This window comes from Macaca mulatta, chromosome 19 (assembly GCF_049350105.2).
Source record: "Macaca mulatta isolate MMU2019108-1 chromosome 19, T2T-MMU8v2.0, whole genome shotgun sequence".
NCBI lineage: Eukaryota > Metazoa > Chordata > Mammalia > Primates > Cercopithecidae > Macaca > Macaca mulatta.
The window spans coordinates 4,513,608-4,534,770 of NC_133424.1; the positions used below are offsets into that span (position 1 = coordinate 4,513,608).

Genomic DNA, 21,163 nt, shown 5'->3' on the forward strand with positions numbered 1-21,163 from the left:
CTGGGATTACAGGCGTGAGCCACTGCGCCCAGACTTAATGGCTTTAGTTTTAATTTTAATGTACTAGTAAAGATGGAGGCGGGTCTCACTATGTTGCCCAGACTGGTCTCGAATTCCTGGCCTCAAGTGATCCTGCCACCTTGGCCTCCAACGCCCTGAGATTATAGGTGTGAGCCATCATGCCCAACCTTTCCTATATTATTTTATTTTATTTTAGATAAGATCTTGCTCTGTTACCCAGGCTGGAGTGCAGTGGCACAATTATACCTCTCTGCAGCCTCAACCTCCCAGGTTCAATCGATCCTCCCGCCTCAGCCTCCTGAGTAACTGGGACCACAGGTGTGTGCCACTACATCTGACTAATTTTTTAAAAAGTTTTCTTGACCGGGCGCGGTGGCTCAAGCCTGTAATCCCAGCACTTTGGGAGGCCGAGGCGGGCGGATCACTTGAGGTCAGGAGTTTGAGATCAGCCTGGCCAACATGGGAAAACCCCGTCTCTACTAAAAATAAAAATACAAAATTTAACCAAGCATGGTGGTGGGTGCCTGTAATCCCAGCTACTCGGGAGGCTTAGGCAGGAGAATCACTTGAACTCGAGGTGGAGGTTGCAGTGAGCTGAGATCGTGCCACTGCACTCCAACCTGGTTGATAGAGGGAGACTCTGTCTCAAAACAAACAACAAACAAAAGATGTAGGCCGGGCGCGGTGGCTCACGCCTGTAATCCCAGCACTTTGGGAGGCCGAGGTGGGTGGATCGCGAGGTCAGGAGATCGAGACCATCCTGGCGAACACGGTGAAACCCCGTCTCTACTAAAAATATAAAAAAATTAGCCGGGCGTGGTGGCGGGCGCCTGTAGTCCCAGCTTCTAGGGAGGCTGAGGCAGGAGAATGGCGTGAACCCGGGAGGCAACGGAGCTTGCAGTGAGCGGAGATCGTGCCACTGCACTCCAGCCTGGGCGACAGAGCGAGACTCCGTCTCAAAAAAAAAAAAAATTTTTTTTCTAGAGATGGGTTTCACCGTGTTACCCAGGCTGGTCTCAAATTCCTGGGCTCAAGTGATCCTCCCCACCTCGGCCTCCCAAAGTGCTGGGATTACAGGTGCGAGCCACCACACCTGACCCTTCCTTGTTTTTTAGATGAGGACAGCAAGAAGCCCCTGTGATTTGCCCAGAGCCACACAGTGGGGAAGTGGCAGAAGCTTCTCTATGTAGGAATCCAGTCACTTCGTAGTAGAGAGGCAGACGGTGCACGCAGATGTGCGGTGGGTAAGAGAGTATGCCAAGCCGCAACCTGATGGGCCGACGTGCCTGGCGGGAGGCTCAGCACACACAGAGGCTGGGCAGCTCCAGATGCAAGAAGCAGGAGGGAGGGGGACTCAGGGGGTGCGGTCCATTCATGCCTGAATATAGCCAATGAGGGTTTCCTAAGCACCTACTATGTGTGGACGCTTGATGCCAGGGCCTCGGCGGTGAGGGCGCAGGCAGGAGCAAGCTCACCTCTGGGCAAGCAGGGGTTAAGGCCAGCTGCTTCCACGTGAGGGCACCTTGCGACAGAGGTTCACACCCAGCCCGCCTGCTGGCCCGCCCCCTCACCCTGGTCCGTCTCCCTGTGTCTGTGGTCGTTGGTTCCACTGGCAGGGGACCTGCCTCCCTGTTGCCACCACAAGAGAGGAAAAGTTGGTCAAACAGGTGGGGAGGCCAGAGCTACAAGCCTCGAGTTCCCTCCCCACCACCCGTGCCAGGCGGGCACCCGGGCCCTGACACCTGCGGCCTGCCCAGAGGCCACCCAGCCTCCTAGACAGGTAAGTCCCCCGCCCCACTCTGCTTTTCCACCCAGGGTGCATTGTCTGAGCTGGCCTTCCCCAGCTGAGGGTCTTGGGACTCCTCCCCAACCTCCCCCGCCACGAGCTGTCTCCCCTGCTCCTCGGAAAGCAGGAAACTGACACTCCTGCGTGGGCATCTGACATAGTTTCGTAGGGATTATCTGACCGGCAGTTACTGCACCTGGCGGCCTGCCCAGGACACTGAGCTAGAGACTTCAAAGGGTCATTGTTATCTAGGTGGTGCAGGGATGGGGAGGCGGCGAAGAGGTACAGGTTGGTCTGTGATCCCCCAAACTGAGGAGGGGAGGGGATAGCAGTCCGGACAGAGCCTGGGTTTACCTCCTGCAGCCTGAGGCCAGGAGGTGACAGGTGGGAAAGGCTGCGACCTCACCCATCCCTGAGCCTCCTGGAACTTCTTAAAAGGCTCCCAAGTTTTCAAACAACTGCATCTCCGTCCCCCAACCCCTCACCCTGTTCTCACCGCTGGAACCTCCGGGAGCTTTGCAGGGAGGAGCTGGGGTGGGCTTTCTTTTGTTAATCTTTTTTTTTTTTTTTTTGAGACGCCGTTTCGCTCTTTTTGCCCAGGCTGGAGTGCAGTGGCGCGATCTCAGCTCACTGCAACCTCTGCCTCCGCCTCCTGAGTAGCTGGGATTACAGGCGTCCACCACCACGCCCAGCTAATTTTTGTATTTTTAATAGAGACGGGGTTTCACCATGTTGGCCAGGCTGGTCTTGAACTCCTGACCTCAGGTGATCCACCTGCCTCGGCCTCCCAAAGTGCTGGGATTACAGGCGTGAGCCACCGCGCCCGGCCTTCCTTTGCTAATCTTTACGCCTCTGAGCAAAATCTCTGTAGGATCGGGCAGGCGGGAAGGAGGAAGGAGCTCTCAGAGTCAGAGAGGGGAGGGGTTGGCGGCAAAAGTGTTTTTCTGGGTCATTTGCTCCCAAATGGGAGAACCAAGGGAGCTTCCTGGTGAGCCAAGTGTCCGATTTTTGCATCTCAAATCTCTTTCTCCAGCACCAAGAGGGTGCCCCGGGGCTGAGGAGGCGTGGATGATCGCATGGTAGGGGACAGAGCAGCCCAGCATTGGGGTCACCTTGTGGCCGTGTGGCCGCAGAGCTCTCAGGGAGCAGGCTTGCTTGAGATTCGGGAGTCTGTAGGGGTGGGCGACATGGATCCCACCTTGCCTGGGTTTTGAGAGCAAACCTGTGGACTCAGGTAGATTTGGCTTCCACTCCTCCCTTCTCTCCGGGCCTCTGTTTCCTGCTGTAAAATGCAGACATTGAGGGCCGGCGCGGTGGCTCACACCTGTCATCCCAGCACTTTGGGAGGCCAAGGCGAATGGATCATGAGGTCAGGAGTTTGAGACCAGCCCGGCCAATATAGTGGAACCCTGTCTCTACTAAAAACGCAAAAATGAGCCAGTTGTGGTTGTGGGTGCTTGTGATCCCAGCTACTCGGGAGGCTGAGGCAGGAGAATCTCTTGAACCCGGGAGGTGGGGGTTGCAGTGAGCCGAGATCGTATCACCACACTCCAGCCTGGGCAAGAGTGAGACTCTGTCTCAAAAAAAAAAAAAAAAAAAAGGCCGGGCGCGGTGGCTCAAGCCTGTAATCCCAGCACTTTGGGAGGCCGAGACGGGCGGATCACGAGGTCAGGAGATCGAGACCATCCTGGCTAACCCAGTGAAACCCCGTCTCTACTAAAAATACAAAAAATTAGCCGGGCGTGGTGGCGGGCGCCTGAGTCCCAGCTACTCGGGAGGCTGAGGCAGGAGAATGGCGGGAACCCGGGAGGCGGAGCTTGCAGTGAGCCGAGATTGTGCCACTGCACTCCAGCCTGGGTGACAAAGTGAGACTCCGTCTCAAAAAAAAAAAAAAAAAAAAAAAAGGGCAGGATATTGAGTCACCGAGTCACAGGGCTGTTGAGTGCCGGACATAATAGAGCAGGTAACAGATTCTTGGTCATTCTGGGGTCAAGATGAGCTGTCCTGTTCCCAATGGGAGTCCTGTGGTCTCATCAGCTTCGTGGTTTGTAGAGGATGAACCCTGGCTCAGAGAAGGACAGCCGCTTACCCCGGGCTGCACAGCCAAGTAGAAATGTCAGGCAGGCAAGAGTCAAGATGCAGAGGATGGCCGGGCGCGGTGGCTCAAGCCTGTAGTCCCAGCACTTTGGGAGGCCGAGACGGGCGGATCACGAGGTCAGGAGATCGAGACCATCCTGGCTAACACGGTGAAATCCCGTCTCTACTAAAAAATACAAAAAAAAAAACTAGCCGGGCGAGGTGGCGGGCGCCTGTAGTCCCGGCTACTCGGGAGGCTGAGGCAGGAGAATGGCGGGAACCCGGGAGGCGGAGCTTGCAGTGAGCTGAGATCCGGCCACAGCACTCCAGCCTGGGTGACAGAGCGAGACTCCGTCTCAAAAAAAAAAAAAAAAGATGCAGAGGATGGGGAGCTCGTTTGTGGGCGGGGATGGGGCGGGGGTGGGGGGGAGGCCGCTGCTCTGGAGGCCGGCCCTGCCCCCAGCGGATGCCTCAGGCTCAGCATCTGGAGAAAGGCCTGCCCCCTGGCTTGGTGCTTCCTCGTGGCCCTGAGTCCCGGGGAAAGTCCAGGGCAGGGATTATGGGTGCTTGTTCTTCCTCTTTAGGGCTGGCTGGGTGCCAGAGGAGCTGTGTTTGCTCAGGGTGGAGCCTGACACCCTTTGGAATGGGTTGAGGTTAGCGGAAGCCTAGGCTGGGGGAAGGGGTCACCCAGGGAGGGAACGGGCATTTATGGAGCACTTACTGTATGCGCGAGTGTGGGGTCACCAGGCCTTGGAGATTCAGCAGTGAGCAAGGCAGACCACGCTTCCTGCTCTCGTGGGGCGTATGTTTTGGTGGGGAAAGACAGACATGGAACAAGAAACACAATAATTGAGCCAATGGCTGCACGGATGATAACATGCATGAGAGGCGCTTTGTAATTTATTTTATTTTACTTTTCTTGAGACGGAGTCTTGCTCTATTGCTCAGGCTGGAGCTCAGTGGCATGATCTCCGCTCACTGCAACCTCCACCTCCTGGGTTCAAGTAATTCTTCTGCCTCAGCCTCCTGAGTAGCTGGGATTATAAGCACCCACCACCAGGCCAGCTAATTTTTGTATTTTTAGTAGAGACAGGGTTTCGCCATATTGGCCAGGCTGGTCTTGAACTCCTGATCTCAGGTGATTCTCCTGTCTCGGCCTCCCAAAATGCTAGGATTATAGCCATGAGTCACCACGTTCAGCCAAAATGAAGAAAGAGCTTTAAGTGCTGGCCTGAAGACATTTGGCTTTATGATATTAAAGGATATTTTTTCCCAAAATAGTAAAATCATAACTCCCATACAAGTACAAAATGAGGCCAGATGCGGTGGCTCACGCCGGATCACCTGGATCCGTGAGGTGGCTCACGGTGGATCACCTGAGGTCAGGAGTTTGAGACCAGCCTAGCCAACATGATGAAACCCCATCTCTACCAAAAATACAAAAATTAGCCGGGCGTGTTGGAAGGCGTCTATAATTCCAGCTACTTGGGAGGCTGAGGCAGGAGAATCGCTTGAACCCGGGAGGCAGAGGTTGCAGTGAGCCGAGATCGCACCGCTGCACTCCCGCCCCAGCGACAAAGTGAGACTCCATCTCAAAAATGTCATTCCGTGCCCAGAATGACAACACCTTAGTGCAGACGGTTTTCAGGGGGCAGGGAGCCCCCTCTAACCCTGAGACACTGTAATTCACCTTTGATTTTCCTATGGGGGGCCCGAGTGGAGTTAGAAGCTTGGAGAGGCAGCCCAGGGGATCCTTAGCGGTGGATGCTTAAGCCTTTGAACCTTCCCCGAAATATTGCTCAGGGTCAAAACCGGGATCTCCATTTTACAGATGAGGAAACTGAGGCAGGAGCTGGAATTCAAGGGGGCTCTGCTCTTCTCTCTCTGCTGTGGAACCTCCTTCTAGAGCTCAGCCGTCCTCTCTTTTGGGGGAAATGGCATCTTTGGCATGCCTTGGTGGCTGCCGCCTGGAATCCCAACATTTTGGGAGGCCAAGGTGGGAGGATCACATGAGCCCAGCAGTTCAAGACAGGCCCGGGCAACATAATGAGGTCCTGTCTCTACAAAATATACAAAAATCTGCTAGGCGGCGTGGCGTGTACCTGTGGTCCCAGCTACTCAGGAGGCTGGGGTGGGAGGATCACTTGAGCCCAGGAAAGTGGAGGCCGCAGTGAGCTATGACTGCAACACCGCACTCCAGCCTAGGTAGCAGAGCAAGACCGTCTCAAAAAAAAATAAAACAAGTCCCCCGTTGAACCCCCTGAGCTGCATTCCATACTGCAAACTTCTAGTAGGTTCCACACTCCCCTCCTACTTCAAAGTGCCCCCCATGAGGTCCTCCAGCCTCCCAAGGACGCCAAACCCTGAGACATTCTTCAGCCCTCCTGTGCATTAGGGCTGAGCCGACCACACCTAGAATCCGTCCTTCCTCAAAGGTCATTCGACTCTTGGCAACCCACAGACCGGCCCGTCTCCTCCCACCTGGCTGCCCTCCGTCTTTGCTCTCTGTCTCTGCTCCTGCCCTGTCCTCTCCACACAGCTTCCTTAAAACCTCCCAAGGTCCCCCAAAACCCATCACCCCAGTCTCGTCGTGAGGGAAGCAGCTGGTCCCCAGTGTCCCCACATTGAGAGACATTCTGCAAAAGACCTGCCCAGCACAGACTAACGGGTCACCGAACCAGGAAAGACAGAATCGGTCACAACCCAGCGGTGTCTAAGGAGACGTGACAGCCAAACGCCAGGTGGGATCCTGGATGGGGGCCTGGGGCGGCAAAGGGCCTGCGGAGAGACGTGAAATAAATTGGCCTAAAATTATTTCAAAATAAATAAATAAAATGTTCATTAAAAAATAGGCTGTGCGCAATGGCTGATGACTGTAATCCCAGCACTTTGGGAGGCCAAGGCAGGAATATTTTCTTTTTTTTTTTTGAGACGGAGTCTCGCTCTGTTGCCCAGGCTGGAGTGCAGTGGCCGGATCTCAGCTCACTGCAAGCTCCGCCTCCCAGGTTTACGCCCGAGTAGCTGGGACTACAGGCGCCCGCCACCTCGCCTGGCTAGTTTTTTGTATTTTTTTTTTAGTAGAGACGGGATTTCACCGTGTTAGCCAGGATGGTCTCGATCTCCTGACCTCGTGATCCGCCCGTCTCGGCCTCCCAAAGTGCTGGGATTACAGGCTTGAGCCACCGCGCCCGGCAGGAATATTTTCTTGAGACCAGCCTGGGCAACAAAGTGAAACTCCAAAGTCTCCAAGAAAAACACGAAAATTTGGCCGGGCGCGGTGGCTCACGCCTGTAATCCCAGCACTTTGGGAGGCCGAGGCGGGCGGATCACAAGGTCAGGAGATCGAGACCACGGTGAAACCCCGTCTCTACTAAAAATACAAAAAATTAGCCGGGCGCGGTTGTGGGCGCCTGTAGTCCCAGCTACTCAGGAGGCTGAGGCAGGAGAATGGCGTGAACCCGGGAGGCGGAGCTTGCAGTGAGCCGAGATGGCGCCACTGCACTCCAGCCTGGGCGACAGAGCCAGACTCCGTCTCAAAAAAAAAAAAAACAAAAAAAACAAAAAAAAAACACGAAAATTAGCTGGCCGTGGTGGCATGCGCCTGTAATCCCAAATCCTATCTACTCGGGAGGCTAAGGTGGGCAGATTGTTTGAGCCCAGGAGGTCGAGGCTGCAGCGAGTCATAATCGTGCCACTGCACTCCCAGCACTTGAGAGGGCTGAGGCAGGAGGATCACTTGAGCCCAGGGGTTCAAGACCATCAGGGGCAACAGACAGCAACCCTGTCTCAAATAAAAGAATAGAATGGAGGATGGGTGCGGTGGCTCAGGCCTGTAATCCCACCACTTTAGGAGGCCGAGGCGGGTGGATCACCTGAGGTCAGGAGTTCGAGACCAGCCTGGCCAATATGGTGAAACCCCGTTTCTACTAAAAATACAAAAATTAGCTGGGCACGGTGGCGGGCTCCTGTAATTCCAGCTACTTGGGAGGCTGAGGGTGGAGAATTGCTTGAACTCAGGAGGCAGAGGTTGTAGTGACTGGAGATCACAGTATTGCACTCCAGCCTGGGTAACAAGCACAAAACTCCATCTCAAAAAACAAACAAACAAACAAAAAACAAAAAACAAAGCAAAACAAAAGAATGGAATGGAACGGAACAGAACGGAACAGAACAGAACAGAATAGAATGCTCAACAGGAATAAGAAAAAAAAGAATAGGCTGGGTGCAGTGGCACATCATATCACGGTGGCTTACGCCTGTAATCCCAGCACTTTGGGAGGCTGAGGCGGGCGGATCACGAGGTCAGTAGATCAAGACCATTCTGGCCAACATGGTGAAACCCTGTCTCTACTAAAAATATAAAAATTAGCCGGGCATGGTGACGGGCACCTGCAATCGCAGCTACTCAGGAGGCTGAGGCAGGAGAATCGTTTGAACCCGGGAGGCGGAGGTTGCAGTGAGCCGAGATCGCACCACTGTACTCCAGCCTGGCGACCGAGTGAGACTCTGTCTCAAAATAAATAAATAAATAAATAAATAAATAAATAAATAAATAAATAAATAAAAGAATAAACACCTTGCTGGCTTTCCGCTGGGTCCGGGGCTTCCCCCTCTGCGCTGGCTTCCCCCTGACATCCCCAGGAGCGTCTCTGTCCAGCCTGGCCACATCCACTGCCGCCCCCATCTCCCTCCCACCCCTTCCACCTTGTCCCATCACAGAGGCTTCACCTGCCCCTTCCAGAGGTGCAGGCACCCACACCTGGGAGTGGCCTCTCTTCACCTCCCACATCCTGTCTGTCCCCAGTGGGAGAGGCTCTGCTTGCAGCTGTTTTCAGAATCTGCCCACGTTTCACCCGCCTCCGTCCCCACCTGATCCCGCTCCAGTATCGCCCACCTGGGCCAGTTCAGTTCCCACCACCCTGGTCCCCAGCTCCCACCCTTGTCCCCAACTGTCTGTCCTTCCTGTAGCAGCCACCAGAGAGCACCTGTGAGCACCTGAGTCAAGGCCCATCTCTCCCTGCCCACAGCCCTCCATGGCTCCCACCTGCCTTGGGATCAAAGCCCAAGTTCTCCCTGTAGCCCACAAGGCCCTGCCCCATCATCTCATCTCCCTGCCCTTCCTTTCTTCCTCTCTCCTCCTCACTCTGTCCCAGCCACATAGGCCTCCTCACTCTCCCTGTTCCTCCAATGTGCCAGGCATGGTCCTGCCCCAGGACCTTTTCACAGGCTGTGTCCTTGCTCGCCTCCTGCAGATCTAACTATTCCCTGCCTGGATTCCCCTCACCTCGGTCACTCCCCCACTCTTTTTTCTTTTTTTCTTTTTTTTTTTTTTTTTTGAGACAGAGTCTCGCTCTGTTGCCCAGGCTGGAGTGCAGTGGCGCAATCTCGGCTCACTGCAAGCGCCGCCTCCCGGGTTTACGCCATTCTCTTGCCTCAGCCTCCCGAGTAGTTGGAACTACAGGCGACCGCCACCTCGCCCGGCTAGTTTTTTTGTATTTTTTAGTAGAGACAGGGTTTCACCGTGTTAGCCAGGATGGTCTCGATCTCCTGACCTCGTGATCCACCCGTCTCGGCCTCCCAAAGTGCTGGGATTACAGGCTTGAGCCACCGCGCCCGGCCACCCCACTCTTTTTTCTTTTTTGCCTGGAGTACAGTGGCACAATCACAGCTCACTGCAGCCTCAACCTCCCAGGCTCAAGTGATCCTCCCACCTCAGCCTCCTGAGTACCTAACACTACAGGCATAGGCCACCAGTATGCCCAGCTATTTTTTTTTTTTTTTGAGACAGATCTTGTTCTATCACCCAGGTTGGAGTACAGTGGTGCAATCTCGGCTCACTGCAACCTCTGCCTCCTGGGTTCAAGCGATTCTCCTGCCTCAGCCTCCCGAGTGGCTGACGTCTAGCTAATTTTGTTATTATTATTTTTTTTTAGAGATGGAGTCTTGCTACATTGCCCAGGCTGGTCTTGAACCCCTGGGTGCAAGTGATCCTCCTGCCTCAGGCTCCCCAAGTACTGAGATTACAGGCATGAGCCACTGCACTGCACCTGGCTGGTCACTTGTCTTAAAGCTCAGTCCTCTTCTCCAGCACCAGCTCCTGAGGGAAGCCCTCCCTGAGCCCTCAGCCTGGGTAAAGTCTCCCTGTACCACTCCCTCCCTCCCTGGAGGGCAGTGGTGCAATCATAGCTCACTGCAGCCTCAACTTCCTGGGCCCGAGCCATCCTCCCGTTTCAGCCTCCTGAGTAGGTGGGACTGCTGGATGCTGTCAGAGCCTAGATTGTACTTTTTTGTTGTTGTTGTTGTTGAGACGGGGTCTCACTCTGTTGCCCAGGCTGGAGTGCAGTGGCGCAATCTTGGCTCACTGCAACCTCTGCCTCCTGGGTTCAAGCGATTCTCCTGCCTCAGCCTCCCGAGTAGCTGGGACTACAGGTGCCTGCCTCCACGCCCGGCTAATTTTTGTATTTTTAGTAGAGACAGGTTTGACCATCTTGGCCAGGTTGGTCTCAAACTCCTGATCTCGTAATCCTGCCTCAATCTCCTGGGTAGGTGGGATTATAGGCGCCTGCCACTGTGTCTGGCTAATTTTTGTATTTTTAGTAGAGATGGGGTTTCATCACCTTGGCCAGACTGATCTCAAACTGCTGACTTTGTGATCCACCTGCCTTGGCCTCCCAAAGTGCTGGGATTACGGGTGTGAGCCACCGCACCCACCCGTTCTTTTAGTATTTATTGAGCGCCTACTGCATACACAGTGATGGGGCTGCAGGAGGACTGATTGACAGGCACAGTGGAAGCCCCACAGTCTTTAGGGGAGACAGACAATAATTGAATAATCGCATGTGAAACTAAAAAGTACAATTAGGCTGGGCGCGGTGGCTCAGGAGTTCGAGACCAGCCTGGTCCTGCTTCACTGGGGGACCTCGGCCCAGCCCCTGTTATCTCTGGACCTCAGTTTCCCCACAGGCACTCAGAAGAGGTTGAGCTGGGTCATCACAGGGAGACCTCCAGGACACCACCTTCCCTTCATCCTCCTGTCCCTCACCCTGCTCAGGCCACACTGGCCCTGGACGTTGGTTCCCAATGACGTGTTGTATACTTGGCTTGCAACAGTTTTGTTGAGCGAGTGACTGAATGGACAGAAGAATGGAGGCATAAATGAAGTAGACTGCTGAAAAGCAGATTTTCTCTTTTTTTTTTCTTTTCTTTTTGCTATTGTTATTTTTACTTCGTGAGGCACCATTAGAAAAGCAAGTTTTTAATTCTTTAAGGTGATCTGAAGGTCAGGGGTGGGGGGAATAAGGGGCTCAAGGCTATGCCCATCTCCAAAGCCTTGGATTTCAACCCAGGTTCACAGGATGGTACTAGGGAGCCACTGAATGCTCTTGAGCAGGGCATGGATATGAGAGCAGACGGTGGGTGGTTGGAGGAAGACAATGTGTCCTGGTGCGGTTATCCAGCTTCCTCTCTTTGAGGGGTTGACAGTGGAATTTCTCTGCGTTGGCTATTGACGTTCTCTGGGATGGGGCCGTCCTGGGCAATGCAGGGTGCTGAGCGGCATCCCTGGCCTCCACCCACCCATGCCCAGAGCACCTTCCAGGTTTTTAAAATTTTTTTATTGTTTTATTTTTGAGGTAGAGTCTTGCTCTGTCGCCCAGGCTGGAGTGCAGTGATGCGATCTCGGATCACTGTGACCTCTGCCTCCCGGGTTCAAGTGATTCTCCTGCCTCAGCCTCCCGAGTAGCTGGGATTACAGGTGCCTGTCACCACGCCCAGCTAATTTCTGTATTTTTAGTAGAGACGGGGTTTCGCCCTGTTGGCCAGGCTGGTCTCGAACTATTGACCTCAAGTGATCCACCCATCTTGGCCTCTCAAAGTGCTGGAATTACAGGTGTGTCACCGCGCTCAGCCTGGTTTTTTTTTTTTTTTTTTTGAGACAGAGTCTTGCCCTGTTGCCCAGGCGCAATCTCGCCTCACTGCAAGCTCTGCCTCCTGGGTTCACGCCATTCTCCTGCCTCAGGGTCCTGAGTAGCTGGGACTACAGGTGCCTGCCACCACGCCCGGCTAATTTTTGTACTTTTATTAGAGACAGAATTTCACTGTGTTGACCAGGATGGTCTCAAATTCCTGACCTTGTGATCCGCCCACCTCGGCCTCCCTAAGTGCTGGGATTATAGGCGTGAGCCACCAAGCCCGGCCTTTTTTTTTTTTTTTTTTATTAGCCAGGCTTGGTGGCACTTGCCTGTACTCCCAGCTACTTGGGAAGCTGAGGTGGGAGGATTGCTTGAGCCCAGGAGGTGGAGGCTGCAGTGAGTCATGGTCACACCCCTGCACGATCATTCCTGGGCAACATAGTGAGATCCCATCTCCACATCCACAACAAATTTTTAAAATATCTGAGGCAGGGTGCAGTGGCTCACACCTATAATCCCAGCACCTTGGGAGGCCAAGGCAGAAGGATCACTTGAGTTAGGAGTTCGAGGCCAGCCTGGCCCACATGGCAAAACTCATCTCTACAAAAATACAAAAAATTAGCCAGGTGTGGTGGCGGGCACCTGTAATCCCAACTACTCAGGAGGCTGAGGCAGGAGAATCACTTGACCCCAGGAGGCGGAGGTTGCAGTGAGCTGAGATCGCACCACTGCACTCCAGCCTGGGTGACAGAGCAAGACTATGTTTCAACATATATATATTAGCTATGGCTGGGCACAGTGGCTCAAGCCTGTAATCCCAGCACTTTGGATGGCCAAGGTGGCCGAATCACTTGAGGTCAGGAGTTTGAGACCAACCTGGCCAACATGGTGAAATTCTGTCTCTATTAAAAATATAAAAGTTACCTGGGCGTGGTGGCACCCACCAGTAATCCCAGGTACTCAGAAGGCCGGGTCAGGAGAATTGCTTGAACCTGGGAGGCAGAGGTTGCAGTGAGACAAGATCATGGCACTGTCTCCAACGTGGGCGACAGGGTGAGACTCTGTCTCAAAAAAAAAAAAAAAAAAAAAATATATATATATATATACACGCACACACACACACACACACATATATATACACACACACACAGGTATGTATATATATATATATGAGCTGGGTGTGGTGGCAGGCACCTCTAGGCCCACCTACTCAGGAGGCTGAAGTGGTAGGATCACTTGAGCCCAGGAAGTTGAGGTTTCAGTGAGCCATGATCTTGCCCTTGCAGTCCAGCCTGGGTGACAGAGCTAGACGCTGTCTCAAAAATAAATAAATAAATAAGTGGGTTAAACTCCTAGCAACAAATGGGGCTCCTGGGCCATGTTTCCTGGCATATGCCTGGATTCAGCCACAGTTACACCCGACATTCGTGTGCCCACTTTGCAGCTGAGAAAACTGAGGCCAGATGGTGAGCTGACCTGCGGGATTTGGCTGCAGCTCTGTTTGCCCCTGCATCTCGAACTCCAACGTGGTGCCTCTTACCGGAGGGGGACCCTTGGCAATGTCTTGAGACATTTGGGTGTTCAAAACCAGGCCGAGGCCGGGCGCGGTGGCTGACGCCTGTAATCCCAGCACTTTAGGAGGCCGAGGCGGGCGGATCATGAGGTCAGGAGATCGAGACCATCCTGGCTGACACGGTGAAACCCTGTCACTATTAAAAATACAAAAAGGCCGGGCGCGGTGGCTCAAGCCTGTAATCCCAGCACTTTGGGAGGCCGAGACGGGCGGATCACGAGGTCAGGAGATCGAGACCATCCTGGCTGACACAGTGAAACCCCGTCTCTACTAAAAAATACAAAAAAACTAGCCGGGCGAGGTGGCGGGCGCCTGTAGTCCCAGCTACTCGGGAGGCTGAGGCAGGAGAATGGCGTGAACCCTGGAGGCGGAGCGTGCAGTGAGCCAAGATCACGCCACTGCACTCCAGCCTGGGCGGCAGAGCGAGACTCTGTCTCAAAAAAAAAAAATAAAATAAAAGTAAAAATAAGGCCGGGCGCGGTGGCTCAAGCCTGTAATCCCAGCACTTTGGGAGGCCGAGGCGGGCGGATCACAAGGTCAGGAGATCGAGACCACAGTGAAACCCCGTCTCTACTAAAAATACAAAAAATTAGCCGGGCGCGGTGGCGGGCGCCTGTAGTCCCAGCTACTCAGGAGGCTGAGGCAGGAGAATGGTGGGAACCCGGGAGGCGGAGCTTGCAGTGAGCCGAGATCGCGCCACTGCACTCCAGCCTGGGCAACAGCGTGAGACTCCGTCTCCAAAAAAATAAATAAATAAAAAATAAAATAAAAATAAAAATAAAAATAAATAATAAAAAATAAAAATAAAAATAAAAATACAAAAAATTAGCCAGGCGTGGTGGCGGACGCCTGTAATCCCAGCTACTTGGGAGATTGAGGTGGGAGAATCATTTGAACCCAGGAGGTGGAGCTTGCAGTGAGCCGAGATTACGCCAGTGCACTCCAGCCTGGGCGACAGAGCAAGACTCCCTCTCAAAAAAAAAAATTAAAAAAAAAATTTGCTGGACCTTATTCATCTAAAATCTTTTTTTTTTTTGCCACCTGCTGGTGGCCGGATGTCACACAGGGAAGGGCTAAGCTGTCTGTAGGTACACAGTAGATGTTCAGCAAGCCTTAGTTTTGGTTAATGGTGTTTCTACATTGGCTTAGCATGGGGTCTTGGAAAGAGTCTGGGGCTCCAGGAACCCACGCTGTGCAACCTTCACTGAGACTGGGACCCCTTTCTTAGCCTTCATCTATAAAATATGTGTGTGTGGCTGGGAGCAGTGGCTCATGCCCGTCATCCTAACACTTTGGGAGGCCCAGGTGGCCGAAGATCCAGACCAGTCTGGCCAACATGGGGAAACCCCGTCTCTACTGAAAATACAAACATTAGCCGGCCGTGGTGGCGGGTGCCTGTAATCCCAGGTACTCGGGAGGCTGAGGCAGGAGAATCACTTGACCCTGGCAGGCAGAGTTGCAGTGAGCCGAGATCGCGCCACCGCACTCCAGCCTGGGCAACAGAGCGAGACACTGTCTCAAAAATAAAATAAAGTGAAGTATGTGTGTGGGATTCCCCGATAAAAATAATAGCCAACACTTAGTGGGAGCTTTCTAAGAATATTGTGTGCATTTACTCACATAATGCTTGGAGTCAGGTGCTATTATTACCATTTACAGATGGGGAAAATGAGGCACAGAGTGGTTTGCAGAGGACACACCACTGGGATGGGGCAGATATCACATTTATGTCCTATCCTAGGCCCCTTTTATTTATTCATTTATTTATTTTTTGAGACGGAGTCTCGCTCCGTCACCCAGGCTGGAGTTCGATGGTGTGATCTCGATCTCGGCTCACTGCAAGCTCCACCTCCCGGGTTCACACCATTCTCCTGCCTCAGCCTCCCGAGTAGCTGAGACCACAGGTGCCCGCCACCACCCCTGGTTAATTTTTTGTATTTTTAGTAGAGATGAGGTTTCACCGTGTTAACCAAGATGGTCTCGATCTCCTAACCTCGTGATCCGCCCGCCTCGGCCTCCCAAAGTGCTGGGATTACAGTATTTATTTATTTTCATTTCAATTTTTTTTTTTTTTTGAGACAGAGTCTCGCTCTGTTGCCAGGCTGGAGTGCAGTGGCGCCATCTCCGCTCACTGCAAGCTCCGCCTCCCAGGTTCGTGCCATTCTCCTGCCTCAGCCTCCCGAGTAGCTGGGACTACAGGCTCCCGTCACCGCACCCAGTTAATTTTTTGTATTTTTCATAGAGACAGGGTTTCACATTGTTAGCCAGGATGGTCTCGATCTCCTGACCTCAAGATCTGCCCACTTTGGCCTCCCAAAGTGCTGGGATTACGGGCGTGAGCCACCACCCCTGGCCTTTACAGGCTCAAGTTTTAATCAAAGCTTGTCTATAAGCTTACTTTATTCCTGCATCTTCTCCATTGTTTCTTCCTTGTATTTGCCCTTTTCCTTTCCTACCTGGTGAGATTTGGCTTTCCGTTCAAGGATCTTCTTGCCGCCTTTGTCCAGTTTTAGCCTAGTGATAACCACCTAGGTCAATGCCTACGTGGACAGTTGTGCCGTTAGCCTTTTCCTGCTGCACCCGTTCAATGTAGATAACATATTTCTTCCTGTAAACCTGGACTACTTTGCCAATTTGCCGACCTTTATAGTGTCCTTGCACAACCTGAACTTCATCATCGTTTTGAGTGGGCATGGATCGCAGGTGGTACTTGTGTCTCAGCTCTTTGGAAAGAGGGAAAGACATAGAATCTTCCTGCGAATGTGGGAAGGTGCATTAAAATGCCTTTTGTGATTCTTGCTTCGCTGGGAAGTCACAAAGGGACTGAACTTCATCTTGGTCGCTCCCGCTTCAGTGATGGCCGCAAAAGTGAAGAGAACTACACACTCCTTTTTGTTTATTTATTTTCTTTTCTTTTTCTTTTTTTTTTTTTTTTGAGACGGAGTCTCATTCTGTCACCCAGGCTGGAGTGCAGTGGCGCGATCTCCACTCACTGCAAGCTCTACCTCCCGGGGCCACGTCATTCTCCTGCCTCAGCCTCCCGAGTAGCTGGGACTACAGGTGCCTGCCACCGTGCCCAGCTAATTTTTTTATTTTTTTAGTAGAGACAGGGTTTCACCGTGTTAGCCAGGATAGTCTCGATCTCCTGACCTCGTGATCCGCCCGTCTTGGCCTCCCAAAGTGCTGGGATTACAGGCATGAGCCACCGCGCCCGGCCTCCTTTTTATTTTTTACAGAGATTGGGTCTTGCTATATTGCCCAGGCTGGTCTCCAACTCCTGGCATCAAGTGATCCTCCCACCTGACTCTTCAAAATGCTGGAATTACAGGAGTGAGCCATTGTGCCTGGCCTCTAGGCTCCTTTTAATCCTCCTGACAACCCTGTGATGTAGGGCCTATTATTTTCCCCAATTACAGATGTGGAAACTGAGGAACAGAGAGGGGCAGTAACTTGCCTGAGGTCACACAGCAAATAGGTGAGAGCTGGTTTTAGAACCCTCCCAGCTCTGAAGTTCCAAGTGGGTCCCCACAAGAGGCTTTGGTAATGCTTTACTGGGGCCCTTGGAGACCCTCGAGGGACACCCTTGAGGGACTGACTGTAGCTGACTCGGGTCTCTGGGCTAGTGTTTTGGGTAGAATTGTAGTGAAGGAGGTGAGATGTCATCTTAGTGGGCCCTCTGAGACGTTGATATTGTTGGCCTTGTTTACTTAGCAAACTCTTTTTTTTTTTTTTTTTTTTTTTGAGACGGAGTCTCGCTCTGTCACCCAGGCTGGAGTGCAGTGACGCGATCTCGGCTCACTGCAAGCTCTCCCTCCTGGGTTCAAGCCATTCTTCTGCCTCAACCTCCCAAGTAGCTGGGACTACCGGTGCCCGCCACCATGCCTGGCTAATTTTTTTTTGCATTTTTAGTAGAGACGGGGTTTCACAGTGTTTGCCAGGATGGTCTCGATCTCCTGACCTCGTGATCTGCCCATCTTGGCCTCCCAAAGTGCTGGGATTACAGGCGTGAGCCACTGCGCCCGGCCTACTTAGCAAACTCTTAACCAACCTTCAAATCCCCAGCTGCGATGCTCCCTCCTCCAGGAAGCCTTTCTTTTACCCGCTAGAGTTTTCTCTGTGCTCTTCACCCCTAACCACAACCTGGGGCTCCTCTCCCTGCCCAGCCCTGACTGTATAAGGCTGGGGAGGGGTGTTTATGTGTAGGTTTGCCCCTTTAACTCTGGGGTGGGGCCCAGGCACAGCTGGGCTCAGGTTTTTTTTTATAGTAAGGAATGTGTGGGTGCAGCTATGACCAGCCCCGCCCAACCAGGTGACTTGAAGTTTTTCTACACTGGTCCAGTCCCTCCTAGGTCTAACCTTAAGAATCCCGGAATCCCAGGCGCCTGAGCGGGGAGGGTGGGCTGGGCTGGGTGAGAAGAAGGAAACGACCTTTACTCGCTCCCAGAGCCTGAAGAATTTCCTCGTGCCCTGCTCCCCTGCCCCTTTCTTTGTTTCTTTCTTTCTTTTTCTTTCTTTTCTTTTCTTTCTTTTTTTTTTTTTTTTTTTTTTTTGGAGACAGGGTCTCGCGCTGCTCTGTCACCCAGACTGGAGTGCAGTGGCGTGATCTCAGCTCACAGTAACCTCCGCCTCCCGGGTTCAAGCTATTCTCTTTCCTCAGTCTCCCGAGTAGCTGAGGCATGCGCCACTACGACCGGCTAATTTTTGTATTTTTAGTAGAGACGGGGGTTTCAACGTGTTGGTCAGGCTGGTCTCGAACTCCTGACCTCGTGATCCGCTCGCCTCGGCCTCCCAAAAAATTCGGGGATTACAGGCAGGAGACACCGCGCCCGGTCCCGCCCTGCCCCTTTCTTTCCTCGGTGCTGGGTGTGAAGACAGAGCCCGGAGGCCAGGACCACAGGAAAGAGGCACGCAGCCGCTGTTGCATCTTCAGGGCGTCCACGCCCCTGGCCTCTGGGGCCTCAGGTTCCCCTCTGGGGAATGGGGCAAACCTTCCGGAGATAAGATGGCCCAGGAACCAGCCCTATGCTGAGGAGGTCTCCGGCCCTCGACAAGCTTCTAATCCAAGAGGCCTCCCAGATGCACCTCAAAATGTGCCCATTTCGCGGACGGAAACACCGTCCAAATAGTAGGCTCCGTTCCAAGGGCGGAGGTCATTCCTGCCGGGTCTTGCTGGCAGTCTTGTCGGGCCGGGATCTGGTCGCGGCCGCCTGCCCCAGCTCGGCTGCGTGGATAACCCGGCCTGGAGTTTCCGCCTTAGGACCTGGCTCCTGTGATGGGAGGGGGGAGAGAAACCTCCGCGGCGTCCAGGGGGCGTGTCTGGGCAGGGGCGGGGCTGGCCTGGGACCTGGAGGAGGAAGAGGGGGCAGGTGCAGCCGGGAGCTGCGGAGCTGGAGGGAGGAGGACGAGAGCCGCCAGGCCATCAGAGGCTGTGACCCTCCCCAGCCTCCTTCCCCAGCCCGGGGTGGGGGCCGATTGACTGTTTCCAGGCCCCGTCTCGGGTAGGGGGGCTGGAGAGCCCCCAGGTGGACCATGGCGGTGAGATTCCAGGCGAGTAACCCTCCGAGGGCGGCGAGGGGAGGGGTTCGGGCTGGGGTGGTGGGGGGAAGCAGGGTTTGGGAGTCGACCCAGGACAGCAGAACACCTTCTACCTACATAACAGGCAGGGAAACTGAGTCCCAGAGGGATGAAGTGGCTAGCTGGAGGTTGCACTTCAAGATGCTTCCGCGCCCCCCATCCCTGCCTCCAAAGACCATCCCTGCTGGAACCTCCTCTGCCCCAGGACTGGCCTCCTTTAATCCCACAGAGCTGGGTTCAAATCCCCAATTTTCTGTCCACTATGCTGTGTGTAACGTGGGCCCAGTGAGTGAACCCTCTCTTTACCTCATCTGATAAATGGGTGATCAACATTTTAAACAGAGGGAAAATGTATTTGAAGAGCTTGGCGCATCGTAGGTGGGCTGGAGAGATGTTCATCCCCCTTTGCTGGGGGTGTGCAGCCGGCTGAGCTCGGGCGCCCATGGTGGCACGGTGGGCAGTGACTTCATTTGTGGGCTGGGGTGGCTTTGGTGAACATTCACCTCCTACAAGGCTGCAGGAGGGAGCACCAGCATTTATTGGGTGCCCACTGTGTACAGAGCCGTTAACAGGCATTACCAGGCAGAGGCAGGGGTGGGGTGAGCAAGCTGGCTGGGGTGCGCCGTGGTAGGGGCGGGGTGGAGGGGCGATCCTTGTCTCCAGAGGGATTTCACCCTCCAGGCATGGAACCTGGACTGGCTCCTTCACACCCACCAGCCAGGGTAGACTGGGGTTGCAGTGGTATGTGGCCAGACCCAGGCCACTCAGCCCCAAGCTTCAGGACCTGGCACTTCTGGTTTCCACTGACTTCCTCCTGGCCTCCAGGTACAGCTCTCAGAATCCCCTCCCCAGTCGGTGTATCTGTTGGCTGAAACCTCCCCCTCTGCCATTGTTTCTGGAAGTGGGGTGGGGGGGGGAGAAGGGTGGCCTGGGAGCCCCGTGCCCCGGGGCCGTGTGACTTGGTACCGCCGTCCCCTCTGGGCGGGCCTCTTGTTCGGCGTTTGTGTCCAGCCCTGGGCGGGGGGCGGGGACAAAGACCCAAGCCCCACCCTCTCGGAGCTCACCTGGACAGGGGCAGGGCCGGGAACTCAGGACGCACCTGTTGAGCACCTGCCACAGTGTGTTTTATTCAACCATTCACTCGTTCCTCAAACTCTTCCCTAGGGGGACCTGGTCTTATGGGGTCCCAGGGGCCCATCCCTGCCCATCGGGAGCCCTCAGACTGAGCGGGAAGGTGTAGGGTGGAGAAATGCACTCTGACATCCCACATCCCAATCATCACAGTTGGGCCAGACGGAGGATGTATGATATGCGTACGGAGGAAGAGACTGGGGCTGTGAAGGATGAATAGGAGTTTGCCAGGGAGTCCAGCACCAGCACCCAAGGCCTGGAAAGGAGGCTGATGGCCGATCACCTGGGCCTTAAGTAGCCAGAGAGACAGACATGCCTCCTTTCACAGACGAAGAGAAAAGACCAGAACCATACCAACTGATGGTTAAAGGGAATAAAGATGAGTTTTAGATGCCTTGAATAAAAAATCATAAAACAGGCCGGATGCGGTGGCTCACGCCTGTCATCCCAGCACTTTGGGAGGCTGAGGCGGGCAGATCACCTGAGGTCAGGAGTTTGAGACCAGTCTGACCAACATGGTGAAACCCCGTCTCTACTAAAAATTCAAAAATTAGCTGGGCGTGGTGGCGGGTGCCTGTAATTCTAGCTACTTGGGAGGCTGAGGCACGAGAATCGCTGGAAACCGGGAGGTGGAGGTTGCAGTGAGCCAAGATCACACCATTGCACTCCAGCCTAGGCAACAGAGTGACACTCTGTCTCAAAGTAATAATAATAATAATAATAATAATAAAACAAGCAGGAGTGATTGGGGATCAGAGAAGACTGGTTAGTTAGGTGGTCAGGGAGGACTTCCTGAGGAGGTGGCATTTGAGCCTAGACTTCAGTGGCTGGGGCCAGCCAGGCAGGAATCCCATGAAACATGTCCCAGATTCAGGGGACAGACGGGGTAAAGGTTTGGAGGTGAACTAAGATGAGGTGGGCTGTGAGGTTAGGCTTAATCCCTCGGGCACTGTGGAGCTCTGGAGGGTTTAGACAAAGCTTCTGGTTTCCGTGGAGACGAACCCGCACAAGCTGGGACAAGCCTGGACCACCTGGACTCCCTCACCCCTCTCCCCATCTGCGGCCCTGGTTCCCTGGGACTGTCTCTCTCTT

General features: G+C 53.8%; 1 protein-coding gene across 8 annotated transcripts in view; it reads left to right on the top strand.

Moving 5' to 3' along the window:
* Nucleotides 1–1,565: 1,565 nt before the first annotated feature.
* TJP3 (tight junction protein 3) overlaps nucleotides 1,566–21,163 on the top strand; it is a 48,588-nt gene continuing 28,990 nt past the window's right edge. For 2 of the 8 annotated variants that reach the window (XM_077978945.1, XM_028839924.2), the window contains exon 1: nucleotides 1,566–1,801. Coding sequence is in view for 2 of the 8 variants with exons in the window: in XM_028839925.2 (XP_028695758.2) it covers nucleotides 18,896–18,913 (18 nt within the window). In the remaining 6 variants the exon portion in view is untranslated. Of the gene's footprint in view, nucleotides 1,802–18,684; nucleotides 18,914–21,163 lie in introns of those variants that run through there. The other 6 variants (XM_077978947.1, XM_077978949.1, XM_077978948.1 and 3 more) reach the window with 5 other exon arrangements.